The sequence below is a fragment of the Myripristis murdjan genome, chromosome 14 (assembly GCF_902150065.1).
Source record: "Myripristis murdjan chromosome 14, fMyrMur1.1, whole genome shotgun sequence".
In the NCBI taxonomy this organism is placed as follows: Eukaryota; Metazoa; Chordata; class Actinopteri; order Holocentriformes; family Holocentridae; genus Myripristis; species Myripristis murdjan.
Window position 1 is genome coordinate 2,646,612 of NC_043993.1, and position 24,017 is coordinate 2,670,628.

General features: G+C 42.3%; 1 protein-coding gene across 2 annotated transcripts in view; it reads right to left on the bottom strand.

The window, feature by feature from the left end:
• The window catches only part of LOC115371155 (polypeptide N-acetylgalactosaminyltransferase 10-like), a 167,673-nt gene that overhangs the window by 41,436 nt on the left and 102,220 nt on the right, over positions 1–24,017 (bottom strand). For both annotated transcript variants that reach the window (XM_030068331.1, XM_030068330.1), the window contains exons 5-6: positions 4,761–4,946; positions 1,421–1,604 (exon numbers count right to left, since the gene is read on the bottom strand). In XM_030068331.1, the coding sequence (XP_029924191.1) occupies positions 1,421–1,604; positions 4,761–4,946 (370 nt within the window). The remainder of the gene's footprint in view (positions 1–1,420; positions 1,605–4,760; positions 4,947–24,017) is intronic.

The window sequence follows — 24,017 nt, forward strand, 5'->3', positions numbered from 1 at the left end:
CAGGTGGAGTTTAACACAATTAACTGACCTGAACTGCCAGCATCTGGATTGCAAGGGCCATTTAACCACAGGTGGTATAGAGCTGCATCACTCATCACAGTTTCTCCTGTTCCGTTGAAACTGTGGGCGATGCTGTGTGGTGAGTCCCTGAACTACCACGAACCCTAAATAAATTATTTTACCATCTGGGTGACTGATGTGCTGATGTGCATGGGCAAAATCAATTTTCCAACTTTGGATTCATAAAGACACATACTGTACACACAATATACATGTGAATATATTATAAACAAATTCACACTCACTGTGGCCTATTATGCCAGGATTCCTAATAATACGGAGATGCATTTGATGCATTGTGTTACTATATTACACTGTGTCTCATTCTGTTGTATCTCATTCCACACTGCAATGTCAATTAGAACAAAAATGAAAATCATTGAGACACAAATTGGATTTGCACTGATGAAGGTCATTTCACTGGCAAAGAACATCAGACTAACACAATAAATAAGGATTGATTGTGATTGTTCTGCAGCTCATTTCTTCTGCTTTAGTCTCCTGTCTTTCTGTATCAACTCCACTCTGGCTGAAGATACCTGCTGTAGATCTCCCAGGCCTCCCACATAGTCTGGCATCCGAACATGAAGAAACATTAAATAGAGTTTCCTCCAGGGTGCACAAATTAAGTGTCTGGCTTCTAAAATGTGGAAATAGCTTCACAAATAGGATTCATTTAGGCCTCCCAGTTAGTCTTACAAGACATTTGTAAGGCTCTGCAACATTTATATACCCTGGGAAAATAGACTTCTCCCACGTGCTATTTCCACATAGTGCCAACAGTCTCACGCCTGAGACATGCCCAATATAAGTTGGCAGGAAGTGGTGGGAGGGGTTCATAAATCCCAGAAGGGGTGTATGAGGGGAGGTGAGGAGCTAGGGAATACTATGGGAGAATGAAGGGAGGTTTGTTTTCTTGAAAATAATCCTGTCCAAGACAGCATCAGATACATGTGCTCAGATGCATGCTTTTATTTATTTTTTTTTCGCTTCCTTTTTGCTGTTCTCTCTGTTGGCATATTGCATTTTATCCATTATCATTAAATTCCCTTTGCAGTGTATGTTCCTCTCAACACTTATCTTATAAAATAAAATACAAAAAACAGTCATAAAGAAAATCCACAGTATAACCAGTCTTGTGCGGCTGGCAGTTGAGTAACTACTGATGCATTTGGAGGAGGTGCCTGGCTCAAGGGCATGTTGAAGGTATGATACGCATCGCTGTGGTCACATGAAAAATTCACTTGTTTTGATGTTCTTTTTTTAAATTGATGGTTTTACTTTGGATGTTTAAATGTTTATAGTCACAAAGTTTCTTGGTGCAGCTCAGCCCTGGTATCCCCCACTGTGCTGTACTCACTCATAGGGCTCACTGGGGTCTTCCTTCTGCAGCTCTGAAGGGATGGGGATACGTTTGTAGTACATTTCCCAGTCAAAGGCCCCCCGCATGGCGTCGCCTGCCTGCGTCTCGTAGCCAAAGTTGTCGTGGTCGATCACATCGATCATCGGACACACAATGGACTTCCGGTTCTGGGTGATTCGATCTGAGAGACAAGGAGCAAGAGTTACTGGTTTATGACATTTGGTTGCATTGCATTCAATTAAATTAAATTCAAAAGCCTGATCGTCTCATATAGTTTATGAATAGTACACACAGTTAAAAAAAAAAAAAACACTCATACACTTACTTACAAGGTGTTAGTGTTATGGAGTGTGTATGTGACTGTCTGTTCCTCATCCAGAAATGCAGGAAGCCAGTTGGCGTTTGCCTTACAGTGGGTGTCCAGGAAGGAAGAAAACTCCTAGTTATGCAAGTGAAAAGTGATGGCAGCCAGTTGATGTTAGTCTCACTGTCGGTGTGTGTGATTTTCTATGTGTGAAAATGACTGTTACTGTGTAAAGGCAACAATAGCCCTATAGCAGAAACTACACTGAAATTTGGCATGTTTGTGTGGTTTGCGACCAAAACAAAGTGTCACATTGGCTTCAGCTGAGGCAGTATGTTGAGCTCCACCAGCCAAACTTGTTTACGTTTTTGCGCAGCTTTGTCTACCACTCCCACGTTACACTTGTCAACAATCCCACATGATTAGCTGTTTTTTATGTGTTTTATGATGCATGTTTGCAGTTTAGTTAGTTTGTTTACATAGCACACATAACTTCTTTGCTCATTTTCAAGACTAATCAGATTGAGCCTTGACTTGCTGAAAGTGTGAGAGGAAACATGCATTTTAAATGACAACATGAGCAGGGACTAAAAAGATATTTGGGGCTGCAACAAATGTTTATGTTCACTGTCAATTTATCTATTTAATTCAGTAAAGGGATTAATGATTTAGTATGTAAAGAGTTACAAATAATGGCAAATGCTCATGGGAAGTTAGCTGAGCCCAAACTGATGTCTTCAAATTGCTGCCTTAGTCTGATCAGCAGCCAAAAAAGTATGAATTTTCCAATGACATGAACAGAGAAAAGTAGGACATAGCATCTTAAAGATCTTACTGAAACTGTAAACAGTAAATATGTATGCAGTTGCAGGCATGAAGTCCTCTACCTGCTACCTGGACCCCCTCCCCACCACTCTCAAGGGCTGCCTCCCTACTCTTTCCCCTCTCATCACAGAAATTGTCATCTCCTCCCTTTCCTCTGGACATGTACCCTCTTCACTAAAGCTTGCTGCCATCACACCCATTCTTAAAAAACCTGGCTTCGACCCTCAATCCCCCAACAATTGCCGGCCCATTCCAATCTTCCATTTCTGTCAAAAATCCTTGAATGTGTTGTTACTTGTCAAATCACCTCCTATCGGGAAAAAAAAAAACAATCTCTATGAACAATTTCAATCCGGTTTTCGCACCAAACACAGTACAGAAACTGCCCTTCTCAAAGTCACAAACAACCTCCTGCTCTCCTCTGACACCGGCTCACTCAACATCCTCATCCTCCTTGACCTCAGCGCTGCTTTTGGCACCATTAACCATTCAGTTCTCATTTATCATCTCAAATCCACCCTCAGCATCACGGACACTGCACTGTCCTGGTTTAAATCATATCTCTCTGACAGACATCAATTCATCCACATCAATAACTGCCAATCACGCATAACCCGTCACCCACGGTGTCCCCCAGGGCTCGATGTCGGCCCACTCCTCTTCATCTCTACATGGCCCCCCTTGGACAGATACTTCACCGCCATGGCCTATGGTTCTCACTGCTACACAGATGACACCCAGCTTTATCTCCCCGCCAAGACCATTACCACTTTCACCCACTCCACCCTCACCACTGTCTGACCGATGTCAAAACTGGATGCAACTCAACTTTCTCAAACTAACTGCAAAATCTGAAATCCTCATCGTAAGGCCCACCCTCCCTCAACCCGCTCCACTCAGGACTTCACTCTCAATATCGACGATTCCATTGTCACCCCCTTCCACCCCAAGTTCGAACCCTTGGCATCATCCTCGACCCCACCCTGTCCTACCAGCCCCATGTAAACCAGGTTACCAAAAGCTCCGTCTTCCATCTCCACAACATTGCCTGCCTGCATCCCAATCTGTCCCACACTGCTGCAGAGACACTAATTCATGCATTCATCACATCCAGACTTGATTACCGCAACAGCCTCCTATACGGTGTCACCGCTGCCCGTCCACCCACCGGGACCCGATCCCAGGACCACATCACACCAGTTCTCCATGACCTTCATTGGTTCCCACTCAAATACAATCGACTTCAAAATACTTATCACCTACAAGGCCCTCAATAATCAATCTCCTAGCTACCTCTCCGACCTGCTTCACCGCCATGCCTCAATCCGTGCCCTCCGGTCTGCCGATGCCAACCTTCTGGTCATCCCCAAGACACACCGCAAAACCTGGGGTGACAGGGCTTTCTCAGTCGCTGCACCCTGCCTTTGGAATTCACTCCCAGCTCACATCAAAACTGCCCCCACCCTGTCATCTTTCAAAACAGCCCTCAAAACCCACCTTTTTAGACTTGCTTTCCCTACTTAATTACTTTTGATCTCCCTTTTACAGCTTGTTGCTTTGTTTTGTCTCTTTTTTGGTTTTTCTACTCCTTAATTCTAGTTTTATCCTTTAAAATTTGTTTTCTGTTTTTTTTTTTTTTTCCTCTTTAAGCGACTTTCGGTATCCTGAAAAGTGCTATACAAATGTCATGTATTATTATTATTATTATTATTATTATTATTATTATGTGGCACTTTTACATAATAAATGACTAAAATAACTAATTGATTATCAAAATTGTAATTGATTAATGGTTGATTTAATGACTGAGCTGATAGCAAACACCAAGAGAGGAATCTCAAACAAGTCAGGCGTCAACAATCCCTTTTAGTTCAAGACAGCATGGAGATGCTGCATGACGAATTTGAGGTTCACTGCTACTAGGCTGTTTGTTTCTGGTTTCATCTCTCTTCTCTCTTCTTCATCTCTCCCTTTCTCATCGTACACCGTATGTTTGCAACCTCATCTGGCGGAGTGTCATAAAACAAACAAACCTCAAATCGCAGCGAGTATGAAGACATTTGTCTGGAAATTTTGACAGCAGCGCAAGTTTGATTTCTACTATACTGCTTATGCTAGAGAGAGACATGATTGGTTTTGTTGCCCACTCAGCAGAGTATCAGGACTGTGTGTGTGTGTGTGTGTGTGTGTTTGGGTGTGTGTCCTCACCCAGCAGTGGAGGCAGCCAGTTGACGTTGGCCTCACAGTGGGAGTCCAGGAAGGTGATGACTTCTCCCTTGGCAGCAGCGGCTCCCAGCAGGCGAGTCCTGATCAGCCCCTCCCTCTTCTTGGTCCTCAGGATGCGAACCTTAGGCATCCGCACCATGTACTCCTCTAGCGCCACCTTTAGGTGCTCTGCACACAGAGAGGGGGTGGGACGGAAGCAGGAAGACGGAAACATAGAGAGGTGGAGGGATGAATGAATCATCAGTCCAATGCTCTGTGCGTTTCATGAGCTATTTTGTGAAGTGTGGTAATTTACCTGGCTGAGGTACACACTTTCACCCAACCTGCTGAGTCTATTTCATTTGGTGACTTCCTTTCCCAGAATGCCCTTAGAAAGAAGCCCTTGCTCTGATTCTGAGCCACTGACACTAAAACCTGACATGCTGTTGTGGTGTTTTAGATTGCTGAACATTTTCAGCTATAAAAACTCCATTGTAGCGGCTGGAAATATCTCAGCATGACATCACATTGTCTACATTTGGCCAGAAATCCACAGAAATAAGAAAAAATATGCCACCAAACAACAAAATGGATCAGGAAATGCATCCAAAGCACATAGCCAGTAGCAGTTTTTTAAACAGTGCTAAAGATATATGTATTTTTTTTGTGTGTGTGTGTGTGTGTGTGTGTGTGTGTGTGTGTGTGTGTGTGTGTGTGAAAAAAATAGGATGCAGCGGTTGCTGTTGCATTGCCAGTGAAGGATGTTGCAAAATAGGGGACATTTTTAATGGCTACCTCTGTGTGCACAAAGGTTGTGTGTTTTCCTCAAGGCCTCTACATCACAAACCAGTTTTAGACGCGCAAAGAAAAAGTTTTCTCTTCCTCATTTTCTCCCCCTGGGGATTTTCACGTCTTGAATGCAGACATTAGAAAGTAGAAAGCTGCACTGCAGCAGCAATGAATCAAAATGACAAACTGAAGGAAAATGTTGCTTTACTGATGCAGGACAAAAATCCTAGAATGAGCAAGTTATTTGGGTGAAAACAGGGCACAACCCTGTGTTACCCAGAATCAGACACTGAATCACAGTAAGAATCATTTATTTTTCAAGTGCAGTAAAACACAAACATGTCTCAATAAAAAACGGGAAAGAAATTAACAACCACACAAAGGAAAAAAAAAAGAGACAAACCAAAATGACTATGAAATAACTACTAAATACTAACACTAATTCAAAACTAATTTGTGCTTTTCAGATATTTCTCAGAACTGATGGGCTTGATGTTTTGCTTTGGGCAGATCTAGATTGTGTATTCAGACCAAATGCAAACTGTGTTTTCATGTTGCGAGCTTGCATTAATACAGCCACAAATTTTTTGCTCAAGTTGAAAAATTTCAACTCATGCGAATGATGAGAATTTTGCGTTATTTGCATGAGTTGATTTTTTTTTTTTTTTTTTTTTTTTAGATTTTTTTTTTTTTCTGTTTTATTTGACAGTCACAGCAGAGACAGACAAGAAAGGCAGGGGAGAGAGAGGGGAAGACATGCAGCAAAGGACCTGAGGTCGGATTTGAACCGGTGTGCCCATGAGTTGAGTTTTTGTCATTTGTGTCACCATTCGCATCAATTAACGTCTTTGCATTGACTTTGTATGTAATCAAGTAATGTTAAAAGCTCACTTCACCTTTGGTCTGAACACAAAGTAAGTCTTTATGCTGTGGTAGATCAGTAGAAAGAATCGTAGGTGTTTGTAGTCATTGTATTATATTGACACTATATTAGGGTTGTCAAAAATATCGATACTCCGAAAAGTATCGATACCAAAAGACCATATCAGGATACAATATTAATTTGCCAAAGTATCAATACTACAGTGCACAAGCACGTCACGCATACCCAACAGGCAGCACCGCAGGTCAAACAGCGCCCGGTAGGCAGAGCTCCAGCGACTCAGCTTGTTGTTTGCAAAAACGGCCAGTGCAGCTGTGGCAGGTGGCGACTTTTTTTCACGAACATGGCATGTCCTTTCAACAACGATCCCATGGATGAAGGTGCAGTGTTACTGCACAGAGAATTAAATATTCGTCGGGAGATGGTTATAAGACCGCGCATGAGATTATGCAGAGGTCTTACCTGTTTGAACAATGTTTTTATATTTCATCTTAAGCTGCTGCCAAGTGCGCTTCTCCCCCGTGGGATTGCACCTACATGAAATAAATTAATAGGCTACCATTCAAGCAGTTTTCCCCAGTAATATTATTGTGATTGCAACGGACTACATTTAAACTTACGCATTGACCCGTGCAGCAATATTCTCCCACACAGTCTCCCCCTCCTTTGCCGCTGCAGCGGTGTTGCATTTTTTATTTTTATTTTTTTTTAAAACATGTTGAAACTCACTGTATGAATACATTAAGATTTCCAATTCAACTGGGGTGAAAAACGCAGCCCGACGCTTCCCCGTTGCCATGGTGAATCACCAAATCGAAGCTCCATTGACGCTGTCTTTTTATAGCTGTGGTGCACGCGCTTACCTCCAGGTGAAACTACTCCGAGTTGATCAAACTAACTCAAATCAGCTGTTCTGGAACCGAAAACTCAGAGTTTCCTATCTCAGAGTAGATCAACTCAGAGTTCAGGGTAAAGGAGTTTGTTGAACCTGCTTCGTGAAATGGACCCCTGACTGAATTTTGACCTTATGTCTGGCCAGTCCTTGAATGCCCTCTAGAGGTCATTGATGTTTTACCCTTGCATCTCTGTCAGTTTGGGGCATGGCAAAGATTGTTAAACATTGGCAAAAAATGTTTGACAATACTTTTGTTGATACTCAGTAAACAGTACATAAGTGTATACAGTGAATAAACTAGTTATTTAAATAGGCATATAGCTCACTCATGTGATCGGATTGGTGATTGGTTTATTTAAACTCCCTTATTGGTGATCGGCCCCAAAAATCCTGATCGTGTAAAGCCTGTTAAAATGTTATTTGGGTTATTTTTGTAATTTGCACAGAGTGAAAACAAAATGTGATTTTATTTATTTATTTTTTTTGGATTGAAAAGGCTATTTTTGAGTTTTAATTTTAATAAAATATTTTTTATGCCTTTTAAATTTTTGTCATTTTTTAATCCCTGTGGTATCGAAAATGGTATTGAGTATCGAATATTTTCCTGGGTATCGATATCGAGTTTGATATTTTAGTATCGTGACAACCCTACACTATATTACTTGTGAATATTATTCTACTGTCATAGCTGGCCTCACGACAAATGAAGTAATAATAAAGCACATTACTGACATGGATAGTAAGTGTTTGGTATTTTTAGAACTTTTTTTATAACCCCCTTCTTGAAAGCAGGACAACTTCCATGGAAACCATCTGCAAGAGTGGAAACATCCTTTCTGGACACAGCCCGAGACTGAAAAATGAAAGTCAACCTGTATCAGAAACTCATCTTTCCACCAGAGATTATCACAACTAATCTCAGGCCAGACCTGATCTTGTGGTCAACCTCGCAGAAGCTCCTGTACATCGTGGAACTAATAGTCCCATGGGAATCTGCAATCGACGAAGCCTATGAATGTAAAAGCCTGAAGTACACGGACATAACAGCTGAGACAGAGCTGCATAGCTGGAGGACACAGGTGATCCCAGTAGAGGTTGGATTTAGAGGATTTGTAGCAAAATCGACAACAAGGCTGCTGAAGAGCATGGGGGTCCGGGGCCAGGCCCTCCAGCAAGCACTGAAATCACTTTCAGAGGCTGCGGAGCGAGCCAGCAACTGGCTTTGGATGAGGAGAAAGGACCCCGTTTGGACTGCTAGATGTCAAACATGAGGGGCAAAAGCAGAGGGGGACACACCTGGGGATGCAATGTGTCACCATAGAGCCCATCCGGAGGTGTCGTGGGCCTATCAACGAAACACCGATGAAGTAGGGTGCCCACCTGATAACCCCAATGAAGCAATTGCCCCTCACACAAGTTGCTAGATATGAAGTGATTGCCCCCTCCCCACTCAAGATACAAACACCAGGTAAGTATTCTTAGGTATTGTAAGTCCTATGAGCTAAACAAATACTTATAGCAACAGTGACCAGTAGTGTTGGGTTTCTGACCTGCTGAGCGCGCCGTTTCAAGCCAGCAGTCAGCCGTTACCTTAAATCACACCAACACTGCGATCAGTTATGCTATTGGCTATTTAAATACTTCATCAGATATAGCAACAGTGATTAGTAGTGTTCGGTTTCTGACCTGCTGAGCGGGCTGTTCCAAGCCAGCAGTCAGCCGTTAGTTAGTTAGTTAATTTTATTGACAACAATATAAAATATCTGCGTCCAAACATTAAAATATCAATTTTTGATCATTTCCAAAAGTCAGATACTGTACAATCAAGACATTCATGGAGTAATGACAGCAATAAAACAATACAGGCTTAGAACATTAATCCACTTGCTGATGCTCTAACTCTTCCAAGCAGGCGTGTAACATCATTAGAAGTCTCTTGTCAGTGTTCATGAAGACTTCAGTTGGGTAGAGTAATGTCCATATTTTGTCCGGATCTCCTGTGTAAGAGGACACACAAGTATGTGTTCCTCATTCTGTATACCCGTCCCGCAGCAGCATACCCGGTCTTCCGGTGGGGTACGGCTCCATCTCCCCATTTCCACTCGTAACCTATGAGCAGATAACCTGAACCTGGTGAAGGTTATTCTCAGATGGTCTTCTATAAAAGGTGCATTTCTGCAATAGAGTGGGTGGATGGTCATTGGGTTGATGGCTTGGTAAGTCTTGTACCTTGTCCCCTCCTGTGCCCGCAGCTTTCTGACCATTTCTCTACGGTCACATTCAATGTTACATCAGGACGTGATTGCCCCTTCTCCGCTCAAGATACAAACACCAGGTAGGTGATGATTATTCTTAGGGATTGTAACAACAAGTCCTACAAGCTAAACAAATAAACTAACTCAGAAGAGAAATATGTGATCATGCCTGGGCTGCCAACAAAGCCATGACAGGATCTCAACTGGCTCTCATTGGGGTTTGGAATCATGTTAAAAGCTGCACGTCGTAACTCTGCACGCTGGCAGCTCCAAACGGCAGCAAGGGGTAACTGTGTGTAAACTGTTTGCACATCATTTGCCAAAAATCCTGCAATGTGATGCCAGTACATTGCACCAACCTCAACGGTCTGATCTACGTGAAAAGAACAAGTGAGGCCAAAGATCTAACGCTGGCGAGTTTGGATTTAGCGGTCCCTTGCTGTTGCATAGATGGCATTTTGTATTTTGTGCTTAAGTTGATTTGGTGCTTCCGATGGATGAAGAGGATTTCCCACCAAGTCCATGCTCGGCACCCCAATTTCATTTGGCCAAACAGAAATTAATCTGCAGTGTCTCAATTATGGGAGATGAGAATATTTTTTCTTCTGCAGTTCCACTCTGTGATTAAGGCTGATTAGACGAATGTTTTTGACATCAAACCTCCTCTGGTGGTCAAAACTTGACACCCTCTTTACAAAAACCACAATACAGCCTGTCACGCCAGGAGAGAAAGGCAGGAACAGGTTGAAATGCTGACCTTTTACAGAACTTTGATGCATTACTTTGGCAGAAAGCTTTGCTTTCATACCAAGTAAAGCAGACTGAACTGAGTTGAACTTGAGAGAGAGAGAGACAAAGAGAGATGCAGACAGAGTAAAAACAAGTAAAATGAGGAGGAGGAAGCCAGGTGAATAGCACTGTAAAAGGCCACAGTTTAAAATCGTGAGTGGGGGAAATAAAATCATTTCCTCTCTTACAGCGACTGTCAGGGAGAACAGAGCAGAAAATCAGCTGGGGGGCTTGAATAGGACAGCAGGAAGATGATGGAGCTGAGAATCGTAGCCAGCAGAGGAAAGGCAGAACAATGTTAAAAATTACAGATGTGGGAGACGGTGCTGGCGAGGCGAGGCTGATAAATGGACCAGGTGAACTGGATATTATACTATTCTTTGACTCGACAGATCCGAAAAAGGCTGTGCATTAATAAAACATCACATCTGTCATCCTAAACAGCAGGACAACAGCGCCAAGTCTTACAGATTCCCCTCAACATCCGCTAATGGGATTCAGAGAAACAGAGAGAACAAGGAAGGAAAGGCAATGATCCTTTTTGAAAATTTTAAATGTTCAACTGTCACATGGTTGCTACTTTTTTTTTTTTAAATGGCAGACAAAATGAACTTTAGCTTTCTTCTTCCCTTCCTTTCTTTTCGCATTCCTTCCTTTTTGTCTCCATCCAACATCCAATCTGCACCTTTCCATCCTTCCTTTCTTCCTTCCTTCCACCATTCTCTTTGTCCTTTCCTTTGTACCTGCAATGTTGTTCCTTTGTCCTCCCATTTCCTTCATCATTCAATGCTTTTGTCCTGCCTTCACCATTCCTTATTTCTCCCTCCTTCCTTCCCTGCTGCACTTATTTCTCTCCTCTTTCCTTGATTTTTAGAGACATTCATGGAGCTGCTTGCTAACACCTCAAAATATTCTCTCCTCTGTTTTGGAAATGACTGCAACTTCTGACCATGGGCTCTAGTTTCCCGGCGCAGCGCGGGGTGGCGCAGTGAGGCGAACCCCGCGCAGAGCTAGTTTCGACCGGCGAAACGGCAGAGGCGGACAGTGTCCAAGTTTGGCAGGCGCAGGTTCGCCGAGATGGGAGTGGCAGCGCAGCGTGGGGAGGTGCCGACAGATTTGGCTTGGCGCAGTGACAGTTTCGTGCCAAAAGGCTTCGCCGAGGTGCGCCAAAAGCTCGCAATCTGAAACCACGTCTACTTTCAGCGCAAGGCGGAGCGGAGCTGGCGCAGTGGAAGTTTGGCTGGCTGGCGCACATCACCAAACCTCACAATCAGCACAAACGGTGCCAATCTCCTTTGATCTGACATCAGCTGTGACGGGACAGTTGATATGGAGATATATGTATGTGCTGATTGTGATCGTAGCATTGAATAGTGTTTTTTTTCGGTATTTATTGCATCGTTCATGTGCCTGACAATTCCGGAAGCCTGCCTGTGAGGTTTTGGTGACGTGTCCGCACTGCTCGCCGGTCTCCGCTCCGCGCCTGTCTCCTGAGCTCCGCTCCGCCTGCGGCAGTAGACCTCCATGTCAGCTGTGTAAACTTTCATTACGCCTTCACGCAGCGCATTTTAAAGGCAAGGACAGGGGCTCATTTGATTGGTTACATGTGAATCGGCTGTGTCAAACCCACTCCACGCCTTCTCTCCTCCCTTGCGCCGGTAGGAGGGACGGCGGAGTACTTGCGCCACCGAGAACGGCGTGCCAAACTTGGAAAATCCGCCTGGCCACTCCCAGTTGGCGAAGCGCATCTGCGCTACGCCCCCGCCTCGCCTGGTCTGCGAAACTAGAGCCCCATTTGTCTGTATTTTAATGTGAGGGTGGCTATAAATCAGGTCAGCAGTGAGGATAAAAGGATTATCAGTAAACATTACCTCAGTGCAAATGCCGCTAGAGTTTTCATGACCCTGACGCCCAGCTCTTCAGCCCTTCCCATTCTCTCCTCCTGATTTAAGTGGACACCCTAAATTTTAAACTGACTGAATGTGTTAACACTGTTGCCCTGTTAAAACCTGGGTCTGGTGAAGCGAAAGCCCCTTGGAGAAATGCAGAAAGCACGTGGAGGAAGGTGGAGGAAAACACAATTTAAATATCCAGATTGATCTACACCAAAGAGTTAACAAGAAGTAGCTGAAAGACAATAGAAAAATAGAAATAATGCAAGAAAGTTGGAGGCAAAGTCGTGGTTTCTGGCACAACTTCACTTACCCTTCACCACTTCACCCTAACCCTAACCCTAAGGTGCATGGAGAAGGGAGGAAGTCTGCAGAGACCAACTCCTGTAGCATAAAGAACACCTTTATTGATAGGATGGTGGAATACAGTTACAAATATTCTAGGTCAAGCAAGGCAGTGACACTCCCTCACACACACAGACACACACTTCAGTCCAATGGCTGAAACGCATGGCAAACCACAAATCAAAGACCTAACCATCACTGATTTAAATTTGAAAATACACCCCTGGCACACTGCTTTGCTCGCTCTGAAACAAAATGGCAAACCACTGGGAGACGTTGGAGGCCTGGCCACTGCACACTACTTCATTCAGTTTCTGTTTTTGCTAGAGAACAAATAATAGGCAAGCGGCTGATTTTAGCAGTGTGTTACCAGGCTGAATTGTATAACCTCCAGCTAAAAACATATTGTGACAACTCACAACGGTTTGCTTGGGTTAATGTGTAAGTGTCAAGTTGTCAGAAGATTTTGCCTAAAAGCTCCATCGAACAAAGTTAGCCAAACAGTATTCCTCTGTAAATTCTGAAACTGAGGCCGAGATTCAGAACTCTCCCACACTTGAAAGTTTGCAGAAGACTAAAGGCAAGCTGGCGAGAACTGTAAAATCTTTAAGAGCAGCAGAAGACAGGAATATGCAGGCAAGACTGAACACAAACTGACAACCTCAATGAACTGACAAAGAACTAAACTGAAAGCAAGACTCAAATACAAAATGAAGTGACTGGCAAACGAGACACACTTAGAGAAGGGGAGGGACACAAGACTGGACGGGACAGAGGATTGGTTGAAGTGACACAACAAGCAAAGGCAACACAGGGGCCGGGCTCAAAACACAAAAAGTCCAAAAACATCTAGTCTAAAGTCTAAAGAAAACAAGGGTCCCTAAGGTAAAACAAGTCCAAAAAGTTCAACCCAAAAGGCCAAAACACAGAATAATAACAAATTGGCTGAAGTTCCAGAATTGGTGACAGTATGACGGTATGAAACTTAAGGTGAACAGATTGGATAAAATGTTTTTTTTTCTGTCAAGTTGCTTTGACTTGCAGTTTACACTGAGTTTACAGTGAGTATCTGCTTGAAAGGTAGCGTCAAACATGCTTGGCGTGGTACATCAGCTCAAGCCCTTTGCCTGCTGTCTGGGTGCTCTGTCAACTTTTTTTCCAAAAAATGTTTGTAACTGAGCTGAGAAGACTTTGACTACAGCGAACCACTCCCTCCAGACCAGTGTGCTGTAAAGACTTCTGTCAACAAATCTCTTTTGAAAAAGACAACTCTAGATGCATTAGTTAGTAGTAGTGATGGACCCATCTCACATTTGACATTCCTCTTCCATCATGTTAAGAACTGAGTGACTAAATGCAAGTGGACGACGCTAAAACAATTTGTTTTGATTGGGAGGTGTATCTGATAACATTAACATTACATGTGGTGCTCCCCAGGGACTCATTTTTGTCCACTTACTCATTTTATATATGCTTCCACGTTCATACATTGCTACAAAAAAAAAGAAAAAAAGTTGTAATCATGGGAATTATGGGAATCCACCAAGTGTGCTGGATTAACTGATTCAGTGTCTTCTGCCCCATTTTCCACCAAAAAAACACCTGGTGCTAGTTCGGAGCTGGTGCTAGAGCCGGTGCTTAACTGGTGCCAACAAAGAACCGGTTTGCTTTTCCACCGGCCAAGAGCCAAGCGGAGCCAAGTCAGAGCCACGTCATTACGTCATCGTAAAACGTGATCACGTCGGTGTGCGAGACGCTCGCTCAGAATCACAACAACAAACATGGACGACCCACCGTACGTGTGTTTACAAGCCTACATTGCGGTCCAGAGGCGAAAAACGCAATTATTGCCGGCTACCCGTCGTATTCGTGGTCGGAACGAACGGTGACTGTGTTTAGCTTTACGTTTATAGCAATCGCTGCTGCCGTTTGAGTCTGTAAGTCCGCCCACCAATGACGCGGTGGGCCGCGTCAACGATTCTTTCTCTGGCTCCTGTTTAGCCCCTGCTCGGAGTCGGTGCTTGCCTAGCACCAGTTTGGCACCAGTTTGGCCCCTGCTTGGGCGGTGGAAAACCAAAAAACTGGTCAGGCACCGGCTCCGAACCAGCCCTGGTGGAAAAGGGGTATTTGAGAACTAAACTTGTGGAAGCCCCATATTTCTCCTCATTTAAATACATACATATATACATACATACATACATAAATTTGCTGCAATGTCTAACAGTTTTCTGTCACTGTCTGCAAATCATGCATTTGGAACCAACAGACTGGACAACTGCAAGGCCCTTCTCTTTGGTCTCCCTTAAGCCCCTCTGACAACCACAGCTAATCACAAATGCAGCTACATGCGTCGGACTGGGATTGAGCAAACTGACCACACCGCCTCTTGGATGCTCGTGTTAGCTTCCAAGTGAGTATATGTTCGCCTTGCTTGTGGGTTATGAACTCCAAAGAAGCCTTAGATCATCAAGCAGGAGCCTTTTATCCGCTCCTAAGGTTCAATCAAAAACCGGTAAAGCTGCTTTTTGTGTTTATGCACCAAGTAAATGAAATGCCCTGCCCGAGGCTGTTAGGTGCCCGAACACCTAATGCTTTTAAATCAAAGCTGAGAAATGTTGTTTTTAATGATTCCTTTTCACTAGAGTCTAATCAGTGCTGCTCTGCGGGTATTTAGTTTTTAGCTTATTTTTACTTCATTTAATTTCTGTCGTGTTTTATCTTTCCTTTCTTTATTACTTTACTCCGTACCTTACGCTAGATTTTTTCATGCTTCAGCATGCACACTTTGATGCTGTATGAAATGTGCTATAGAAATAAAGTTCCTATTGATTGATTTCTTTCTTTCAGTGTGTCCTTCCTCTTTCCCATCCTTCCTTCCTCCCTTCCATATTCATTTTTGTCCTTCCTCCTATCCTTCTTTCCTTCTTTCTTTATGGTGTTTGGCAGCGGGTGTCTCTTTGGCTGCTGGCCTCTCTGGGGAGGACGGCCTGATTCAAACAGGCAGCAGCACACACTCTCTCTCTCTTTCTAAAACCTAACTGAAGACAAAATGGTCTTCATCTCACTGAAATCTTTCCAGAGATCCAAATCCCTGCAACTTTCCTATATTCTCTCCTCCTCAAACACAGACAACGGCTAAAGAGAAACATACAGTCCAGGCCAGCAGCTGCAGCAGACGCACAGAGCAGTTTACACACACCAGAGAGGGCTAACAGCAACAAAAGCACAGTGTTTCCAATGTCAAACCATGATATGCGACTTACAAGGCATTCTTCCTATTAATCAGAGGTGGTGATGACATTACGTTATTACCTCATTACGTTGTATTTCATTTCAATTTCATTTCATGAGGGGAGTAAGCACACACGTTACACTCCTGGCTCTTTACACCTCAGCCAAATCCTGTTACCCTGCAGAGCAGAGATCCAACATCCACGTTAGATCCAGAGGTTGCAGTTTCACTGGCTCGCCTGCACAGATGGAGCTGGATGACGATGTGAAGGAAGAGGTGGAGTGGGAAGATGAGGGCGCACTGCAAAAAGTCAAAATCTTACCAAGATTATTTGTCTTATTTCAAGTAAAAATGTCTTATTTCTAGTCAAAATATCTCATTACACTTAAAATAAGACATGATCAGCTCAGAAATAACTTGTTTATAGACAATTTTCACTTGTTTCAAGTGAAAATTTACTTGAAACAAGTGAAAATTAGCTTGAAACAAGAAACAAATTTTGCCAATGGATCAAGCAAATTTTTACTTGTGACACAATTGAACAAGTAAAAATTTGCTTGTTCCATTGGCAAAATTTGTTTGCAAATTTTTACTTGTGACACAAGTGAACAAGTAAAAATTTGCTTGTTCCATTGGCAAAATTTGTTTCTTGTTTCAAGCTAATTTTCACTTGTTTCAAGTGAAAATTTGTTTAAAACAAATGAAAATTGTCTAAAGACAAGTTATTTCTGAGGTGATCATGTCTTATTTTAAGTGTAATGAGATATTTTGACTAGAAATAAGACATTTTTACTTGAAATGAGACAAATAATCTTCGTAAGAATTTGACTTTTTGCAGTGCGTGTGATGAGAGGTGTGGCAGGGCCATCAGGGCTTGTGTGAGGAGATTTTTTTTTTTCTCCAGGCTTTTTCATGGATGGCCTAATCATCAAAAGATTGTTTAAGGATTACTACTGTAGGCTATCTTTGAATAGAAAGCACTCGCAATATTTAATCGTTTTGACTGGAGTATTCAGAAGCAATAGATCAAATTTCTTTTATACTTGATAACAGGAAAGATGTGAAATTTGTAATCCTCCTGTTTAATTAGTGCTCTAACTGGCTTTCCTAATTGGCTAACTGTGCCTACACTGCGTAGTAGATCACTCTTTAAAATGGTAACACTTGTGCTCCCTATGTTTTTTAGCATATGCAGCCTGTTTGTACCGACCTTAATAATCAGGTGGTGTATTTCTTCATTCAGCTCATCCCCTACAGAGGTCAGTGACCTCCATGTACAACCATTATGTCCACTGCACTGCACGAGCATCTAGGTTTGCTCGACACTGAAACAAGGGCGCAATATGTGGATGATCTGCGCAAATAACCAAACTGTAACCTAAAAATAATATTCCTGTGCTCTCATCTTTACTTCTGGTTGTAGGTGTTCTACAAGCCTCCAATCTTAGTCTCTATTTTTATCATTCTCATTCTCTCGGTCTCCCTTTGTCTCTCTCCCTATCAATCTAAACCTAATCCCTCCATCCCAGTTTTCACACTTATGTGTGACTTTATGTGGCCGCACAGTCACACGGGCAGCGATTTGTCATTATGATCTGCCGCCAGAAAGTGGGGGAAGTGGGCGGCTGTTACCCAGATCTCAGTGACTATGCCATACCAAAACACTGAGAATAATTCAGCTTTATACAGACTTATAATGCAATGAGGTGAAGCGACTGCCAATCAGACAGCAGATGTGTTCATCATATGTTCTTCTTCTGTAAACGTTCGCTGACCTACCAATAGAAAAATGGAGCAAAAGCTTATTGTGGCAGTATCAACATCAGTGTTTAACCATGATCGTCTTGATGAGGGTCTGATGAGGGTCTAAGGACAGAGGATGTTGTATTTTCCTATAAAGCCCTTTGAGACAAATTTGTAATTTGTGATTCTGGGCTATATAAATAAATAAAATTGAATTGAATTGAATTGAACTGTCTTCTTTATGGGGAAACTTGTCCCACCAAAATGAATCTTCCAGCAGGACTAAACATATGATCATATATGATGACGGTTTCAATATTATTAAATAAAATCAATATCAATGTAATAACTAATAAGAGCAACATCACAATGAAGACCACATAATATTTTTATGTTATTACATTTTTATAAACCAAATTGGCACCGCCTAAATTAGTCCAGTAATTTTAGGCCAAAATTGGGGTCAACCTAGGACAAATTGCAAGAGAAGCAAACTCAACTGATTTTGTATCCTCAGTTTGTCCTGAGTGAGGGAAAAAAAGTCCCAAGAAATCCCATTGGTGGCAAGTTTTGGTCATGTATGACCACATATTACCAAAAAACACTGTTTTTAACACACAGGGGAAAGGGGTTCAACATTTTACTTTCAGATATCACTATAAAAATTCACAAGATGATTACACACACAAAGACAAGAAAAAGATTCTGTTTACACATGCATATCACACATTATCTGATTTGATATGCGCTAATAAGGAATAAGGAATAAAAACTAGAAGAGACATTTAAACAGTGAATTAAAAAGTTACTATATATAAAGTAACCTTGAATAAAAAGGTTACTATATAACAGTGAATTAAAAGGTTACTATATATATATAGTAACCTTTTAATTCACTGTTTAAATATCTGTTCTGGCATTTATTCCTTATATTCCTTATTAGCGCATATCAAATCATGTGTAAACAGAATAATTCAAAGAACTTGTAATTGGCTTTTTTTCTTGTCTTTCTGTGTGTAATCAACTTGTGAATTTTTATAGTGATATCTGAAAGTAAAATTTTGAACCCCTTTCCCCTGTGTGTTAAAAACAGTGTTTTTTGGTAATATGTGGTCATAAATAGGTGATTTTCAAAACTTTCCACCAATGGGATTCCTTGGGACTTTTTTTCCCTCACTCAGGACAAACTGAGGATACAAAATCAGTTGAGTTTGCTTCTCTTGCAATTTGTCCTAGGTTTTTTCATAAAATGACTGGACTAAATGTCAAGAGAGCCAGTCACTAAGCAACTTGATGACATACAGCAGCAAAATCACTTCCTGTGTGAGTCTGCTCCCTCTCTCTCTCTCAGCTCAGGTAAGACACCAACTTTCATCAGCCATCTTCCTTTTTCGCAGCTGTGTTCATTGTGTTGCAGAATGGTTGACCTACACACAGTAAAGTTTGACATTGCAACAAAGGCGGAGGAGCTCCGGAAGGTCGGCGTCACGCTGCGAGGAAAGGGCAAGCCGCCCCTTCCATATGCTGCGGCAATAAATCAGCCTATTATGAACTGACCATTAAAAGACTGATTCAGGCTGCTATCACCCTACACAAAGTGACGCTTACATCACCCTCCCAATGAAAGGGGGGTGAGACAAAATTAACCGGTGAGCATGTGAGCCGTGTGTGTGTGAACAGAGCTTGCATGAAGACAGGTGGGAGAGAAAGATCACAGCGTTTAATTATGACTGGTTAATTTTGCCTGAATAAATTGGAATACAGCTCATACTGTTTACCGAAACCGAGGAGGCAATTAATCACGCTAATGAGAGCGAGCTGATGTCGGCAAACACATTCGTCTTTATTAGAATCTGAAGCAGAGGAGATGATTGGGGGCTGGGACATTGTGAGCGTCTGGGTCATCTCACAGCCGGCACAGAGGGATGAATCACTCAGCCAGCTTCCTGCCACCGTCAGGCCGTCACACATTGTGTCGGTCGCATAAATCCATACCGCAGGCCAAAGCCATTTATTCAGCATTAACTCCCACCTCACCAGTCACTCTTTTCTTTAGTTTCCCTGATGTCTCTCATTCAGTCATTTCTCTTACAGACTGTCCGAGCGTTTGTTGCTGTTATACATGCACAGCGTTGGTGGATGATTAGTCAAGGCCAATTTAAACTTCAGCATCAAAATGTTTTTTTTTGCCGTTACGCTGTCACTGCCTGTGGGTCCTGTGTAGCTCACAGAGGCTGCTGTGGTTTATGTGCACCTCTCCAAAACTGTAACGGCAGGTAGGCCGATGCAAGACTGAACTGGTCTGCTTGGGCGCTTTGCACTTCCTCCATGTTTGTGGTTGATATCTACTGACAACATGGTCATTTGTGCTCAAATTATACAGACTGGCAAATGTCACGAAATGGTGAGACGTCTCCAAAACATTGGTTTTGACACGAAATGTGTCACCAGTGGACTCTCTGTTTCAGGATTTCAACTTAATCTACACACTGGCCCACAAATGCAGAACTATAAATACTTGGAGCGCCACAGACAATTACAATGTATCTAGACCGGCACATCAACACATAAGCATCAGCATAAGCAATCAGCTTTCAGACAACTGGCCTCAGGCTCCTGTCACATTACCTATAAACTTGTGTTATGCCCACTGCCATCACTAGACATTCTGTTCGCAACATAAACATCAGCAGACAGCTCACCATCCGCACCGTACATCTTCTGGCAGGTTCAGGTGGAGCATGCTTCTTCAGCAGGCCAGTGCCTATCAAAGATAAGTGACTGTCCACTCGTGTGGATTAAAATCCTGGAGGGCACAATGAGCACCAGAATGACATTCCCTGAGACAGTGGTTTATACTGTAGAAGTTTATTCTGTCAGCTTAGCCATAAATTCTACTTCTGTGGAAACCAACAGTTTGATCTGCAGTCCGGGTGGGCTGGGAAGACCTCAACCATTTGGACTCTCACCCTCCTCCAAATGGCTCTTCCAGTTCAGAATTTCCAATGTCTATGCACTTCAACCAGGCCCCAACAACGAGCACCACTGTCAGGACAGCAGGCTAGCAACTACATGCTAGGGTTGTGGTAATTAATTTCCCCTTGTAGATCAAAAAAGTATTACTAATTTCTGATACTGATTGAAAATAGCAATGGTATAATTTATCACCATGACATCACCACTTGGATGGAAAAAAAATACTTGGTAGCTAAAAAAAAAAGGCAGCTGCAGTGATCTGGCATTAATTCAGGTTTGTAACTACCTGTAATGACAGAGGCAGCCTGCAAATCAGCATGAAGATGTGAGCAAAGTTTGCCTTAGAGATCTTGCAGTCAAAGATGGAAATACTGCAAATTTACGAGCCCGTCTCTGAATCAACCAGCAGCTCGCCGCTGCAAGGACTGATGTGTTCTCCCTCCACTGCAGCTGCTGCCCAAGCACTCTTTGATTTTGAAATTCCCATGGCAGGTCTGTGTCACCAGTTCTGTCCAAGCACATCACCTTCCTAAATGTCCAAACAGGGCAAACGCCAGGCAGATAAAGGCACCCACAGCCAGTGGCCAAGAAAAACACAATCAGGAAATCTACTCCCCTCTCTGAAATAAATCAGCAGTGTGGAAATATTTCAGAGAAAGGAGGGTCAGCTTACAAATCACATGCCTTATTGCAAAAGATGCAAGTACGAGATAGAATAGTCAGGAAACATGACAAACCTGGCCAAGCATCTAAAACAAAAACACAGCATTAGAATGTAACTGATTGTATTGCTTAAATGGGCATATGATATTGTGCTTTTTCACGTTCCCATTCATCCATTCATTTTCTATTTCCTTTTCTTACTTTTATTTATTATATTGCACACTTAATGTCCATAATTGTATATTGTATATAGGATTGTATATAGGAGTGTATATATATACTTTCTATTTTATTTTTATTTTTATCTATTTTTTTTCCTTGCACAGTGCTGGAGTTGTTGCCATTGCATTTCACTGCTGATGTAATTGTACATTCGTGCGTGTGACAAATAAAAATCTTGAATCTTGACTCAATCATAGGCCCCTCAATTGAATCGAATCAAAATTGTATTGGGGCTGACTTTGTTATATCAGAAATGTCAGTGTCAAAAGAGTCAATATAATATCATATCATGATGAAACTTGTGATTTACACCCCTATATAGCAATGAACAAATAAGTTCTACATTTATATTCTCCTTCAAACCCCTCAGAACATTATCTTTTTAAAAGTGGTTGGTAATAACATAACATATATTGAGGACATTCTAAAAGTAGTAAAATCTGGATACTGCCTGAACCTACTACACAATAACAATGGAAAACTTGAAGTCAAACTTCAGGTTTATTGTGATGCAGTTTTCTTTGGATTGATCTATTAAAAATGAAACTCACTGTAGCCATCACCTCTGGCTAACTGGTTCTGTAATTCACTGCACAATTTACCGATGCTGTTGATGATGGGGATTTGTTTAACAAATGCAAACAAGCCACAGCTGCTTTTTTTTCACCTGTCCTCAAATGATAACAACCCTCTGCCAGACCTTTCTGGTCTGGCAAGCGACAAATAGCTCATGTCAGCTCATCTGCAGGTGAGGAAGCCATTTCAGTGGTGACATGATGTGTTGGATGTACTGGTAAACTCTGAAATGCTGTTGGACGCGGTGCAGGGTAGAGGACTGAACATTCAGCTGCCTGGCAGCTCTGGTGGACATTCCTGTAGTCGGCATGCCAAGCGGATGCTCCCTGAAGACCTGAGACATCTGTGGCCGTGTGTTTTATTACAGAGTGGCCTTTAACTGCCACCAGCACAAGATGCACCTGCGTAATGCTCATGCTGTTTAATCAGTATTGTGATATGCTACTCCTGTTAGGTGGTGGTGATGCTTGCAAAGGAAAAGTGCTCATTGCTTAGTGCTGGCCACACACTGTAGAACTGTTCAGAATCCTAGACCATTTTAAGAATGCAAAGTGCATTTTTGGCTCTCAGCAGTAAATGTGCTAGATTATTCTGATGACTCTTGAAACATCACTCACTTGATCTAATGTGAAACAGCATGCATTAATGTGTACATTAATGTGACATGCATTAATATGCACCACAAGAAAAACAACAAATCAAGTAAGTAAAGGCACAGCTTGAGAGAGTTGGGCTGAGCAGTTCTCAGACAGAGTTGCAGGTGAGTTGGGTACAAGCTGATCTACTGCTGCCTTTTTTCTGATGAAGCCAACATTCACAAAATGACAGGGTGTAAACGCTGATGTCACTGCATATCAATGTGTGTGTGTGTGTGTGTGTGTGTGTGCGCGTGCGTGTTGTGTGTATCAAAGCCACACTGTTTTTCTGTTTTTATCAGCAGATTAAGTGCTACTGGACATGTTGCATCACCATCATGCATAATCACAGTAAATGCCATTTATAGACAGAATGAGTATTATTCATTGGTTGCAGTTTGTACACACAACATTCAAAGTATTTAAAGACATTTAAAACTAACTGCCAGCAGTGAGTTTCATTTTCCTAGGATGGCAACGGAGTCAAATACCTGCCCAAAATGCAAAATCACCATCCTGCCCTACCCCACCCATGCAACAGAAAACAGGCCAACATCACTGTTCATCCTCATCTTCATCGTAATCCTCTCCTTCCATGCTCAGCGGGTGAACGCCAACCCCAGATTCAATCTTGTTGTGGAACAAGCTTCGTCCGCTTGGTGTTTCGCCTTGCTGTATTTCCTTTTTTCCACATCTACGATTTTCTGGCACTGAGTGCTGTGACTGGCTGGGAGCTATACACCGACAGCCCACAGGCCGACACCCAGAAGAGCCCTGAACTCAGCAAAACAAGAAAGTCCAGCAAAGGTCAGGGTCAGGGTGTGTCTGCAGACACACTGCAGACACACCAACACACACTGCTGGTGGCTCACAAGTGATGATTGAGAGGGATTACTTTTGAGTCCATACACTGATTTTAAGAAAATCCGACTTATTCGGACTTAGGTATTACTGCTATAACTGACTTATACGGACTTGGGTCGGACTTGAATTCACTCATGTATGTTTTCATGGCTCCAAAAGAACTGCATGTCAACCAAAATGGCAACAAGCAACTGAAAAACCCTCAGGTCAGGGTCAGGTTTTCCAGAAGGTTGAGAAGAGCAGTAGTCAGTTCCTTCAGATATAGCTTTAACTACTGAGGGCAAATGCAAAAATTTCCCAGCTGGGAAAAGATGATTTCATTTCTTTCAAATGCAGTTTAATTTGTTTCAAGTTACAATATTTTGGCAAATCATTCAATAATGACAAGAATGTTACTTGACCCCAATATTGGGAACATGTTTAATTCAAACACAATTGGCATGTTGTTCCATTGGCTAAAAATAGCTAAAATTAAATAAATAAATAAATAAATGAATAATA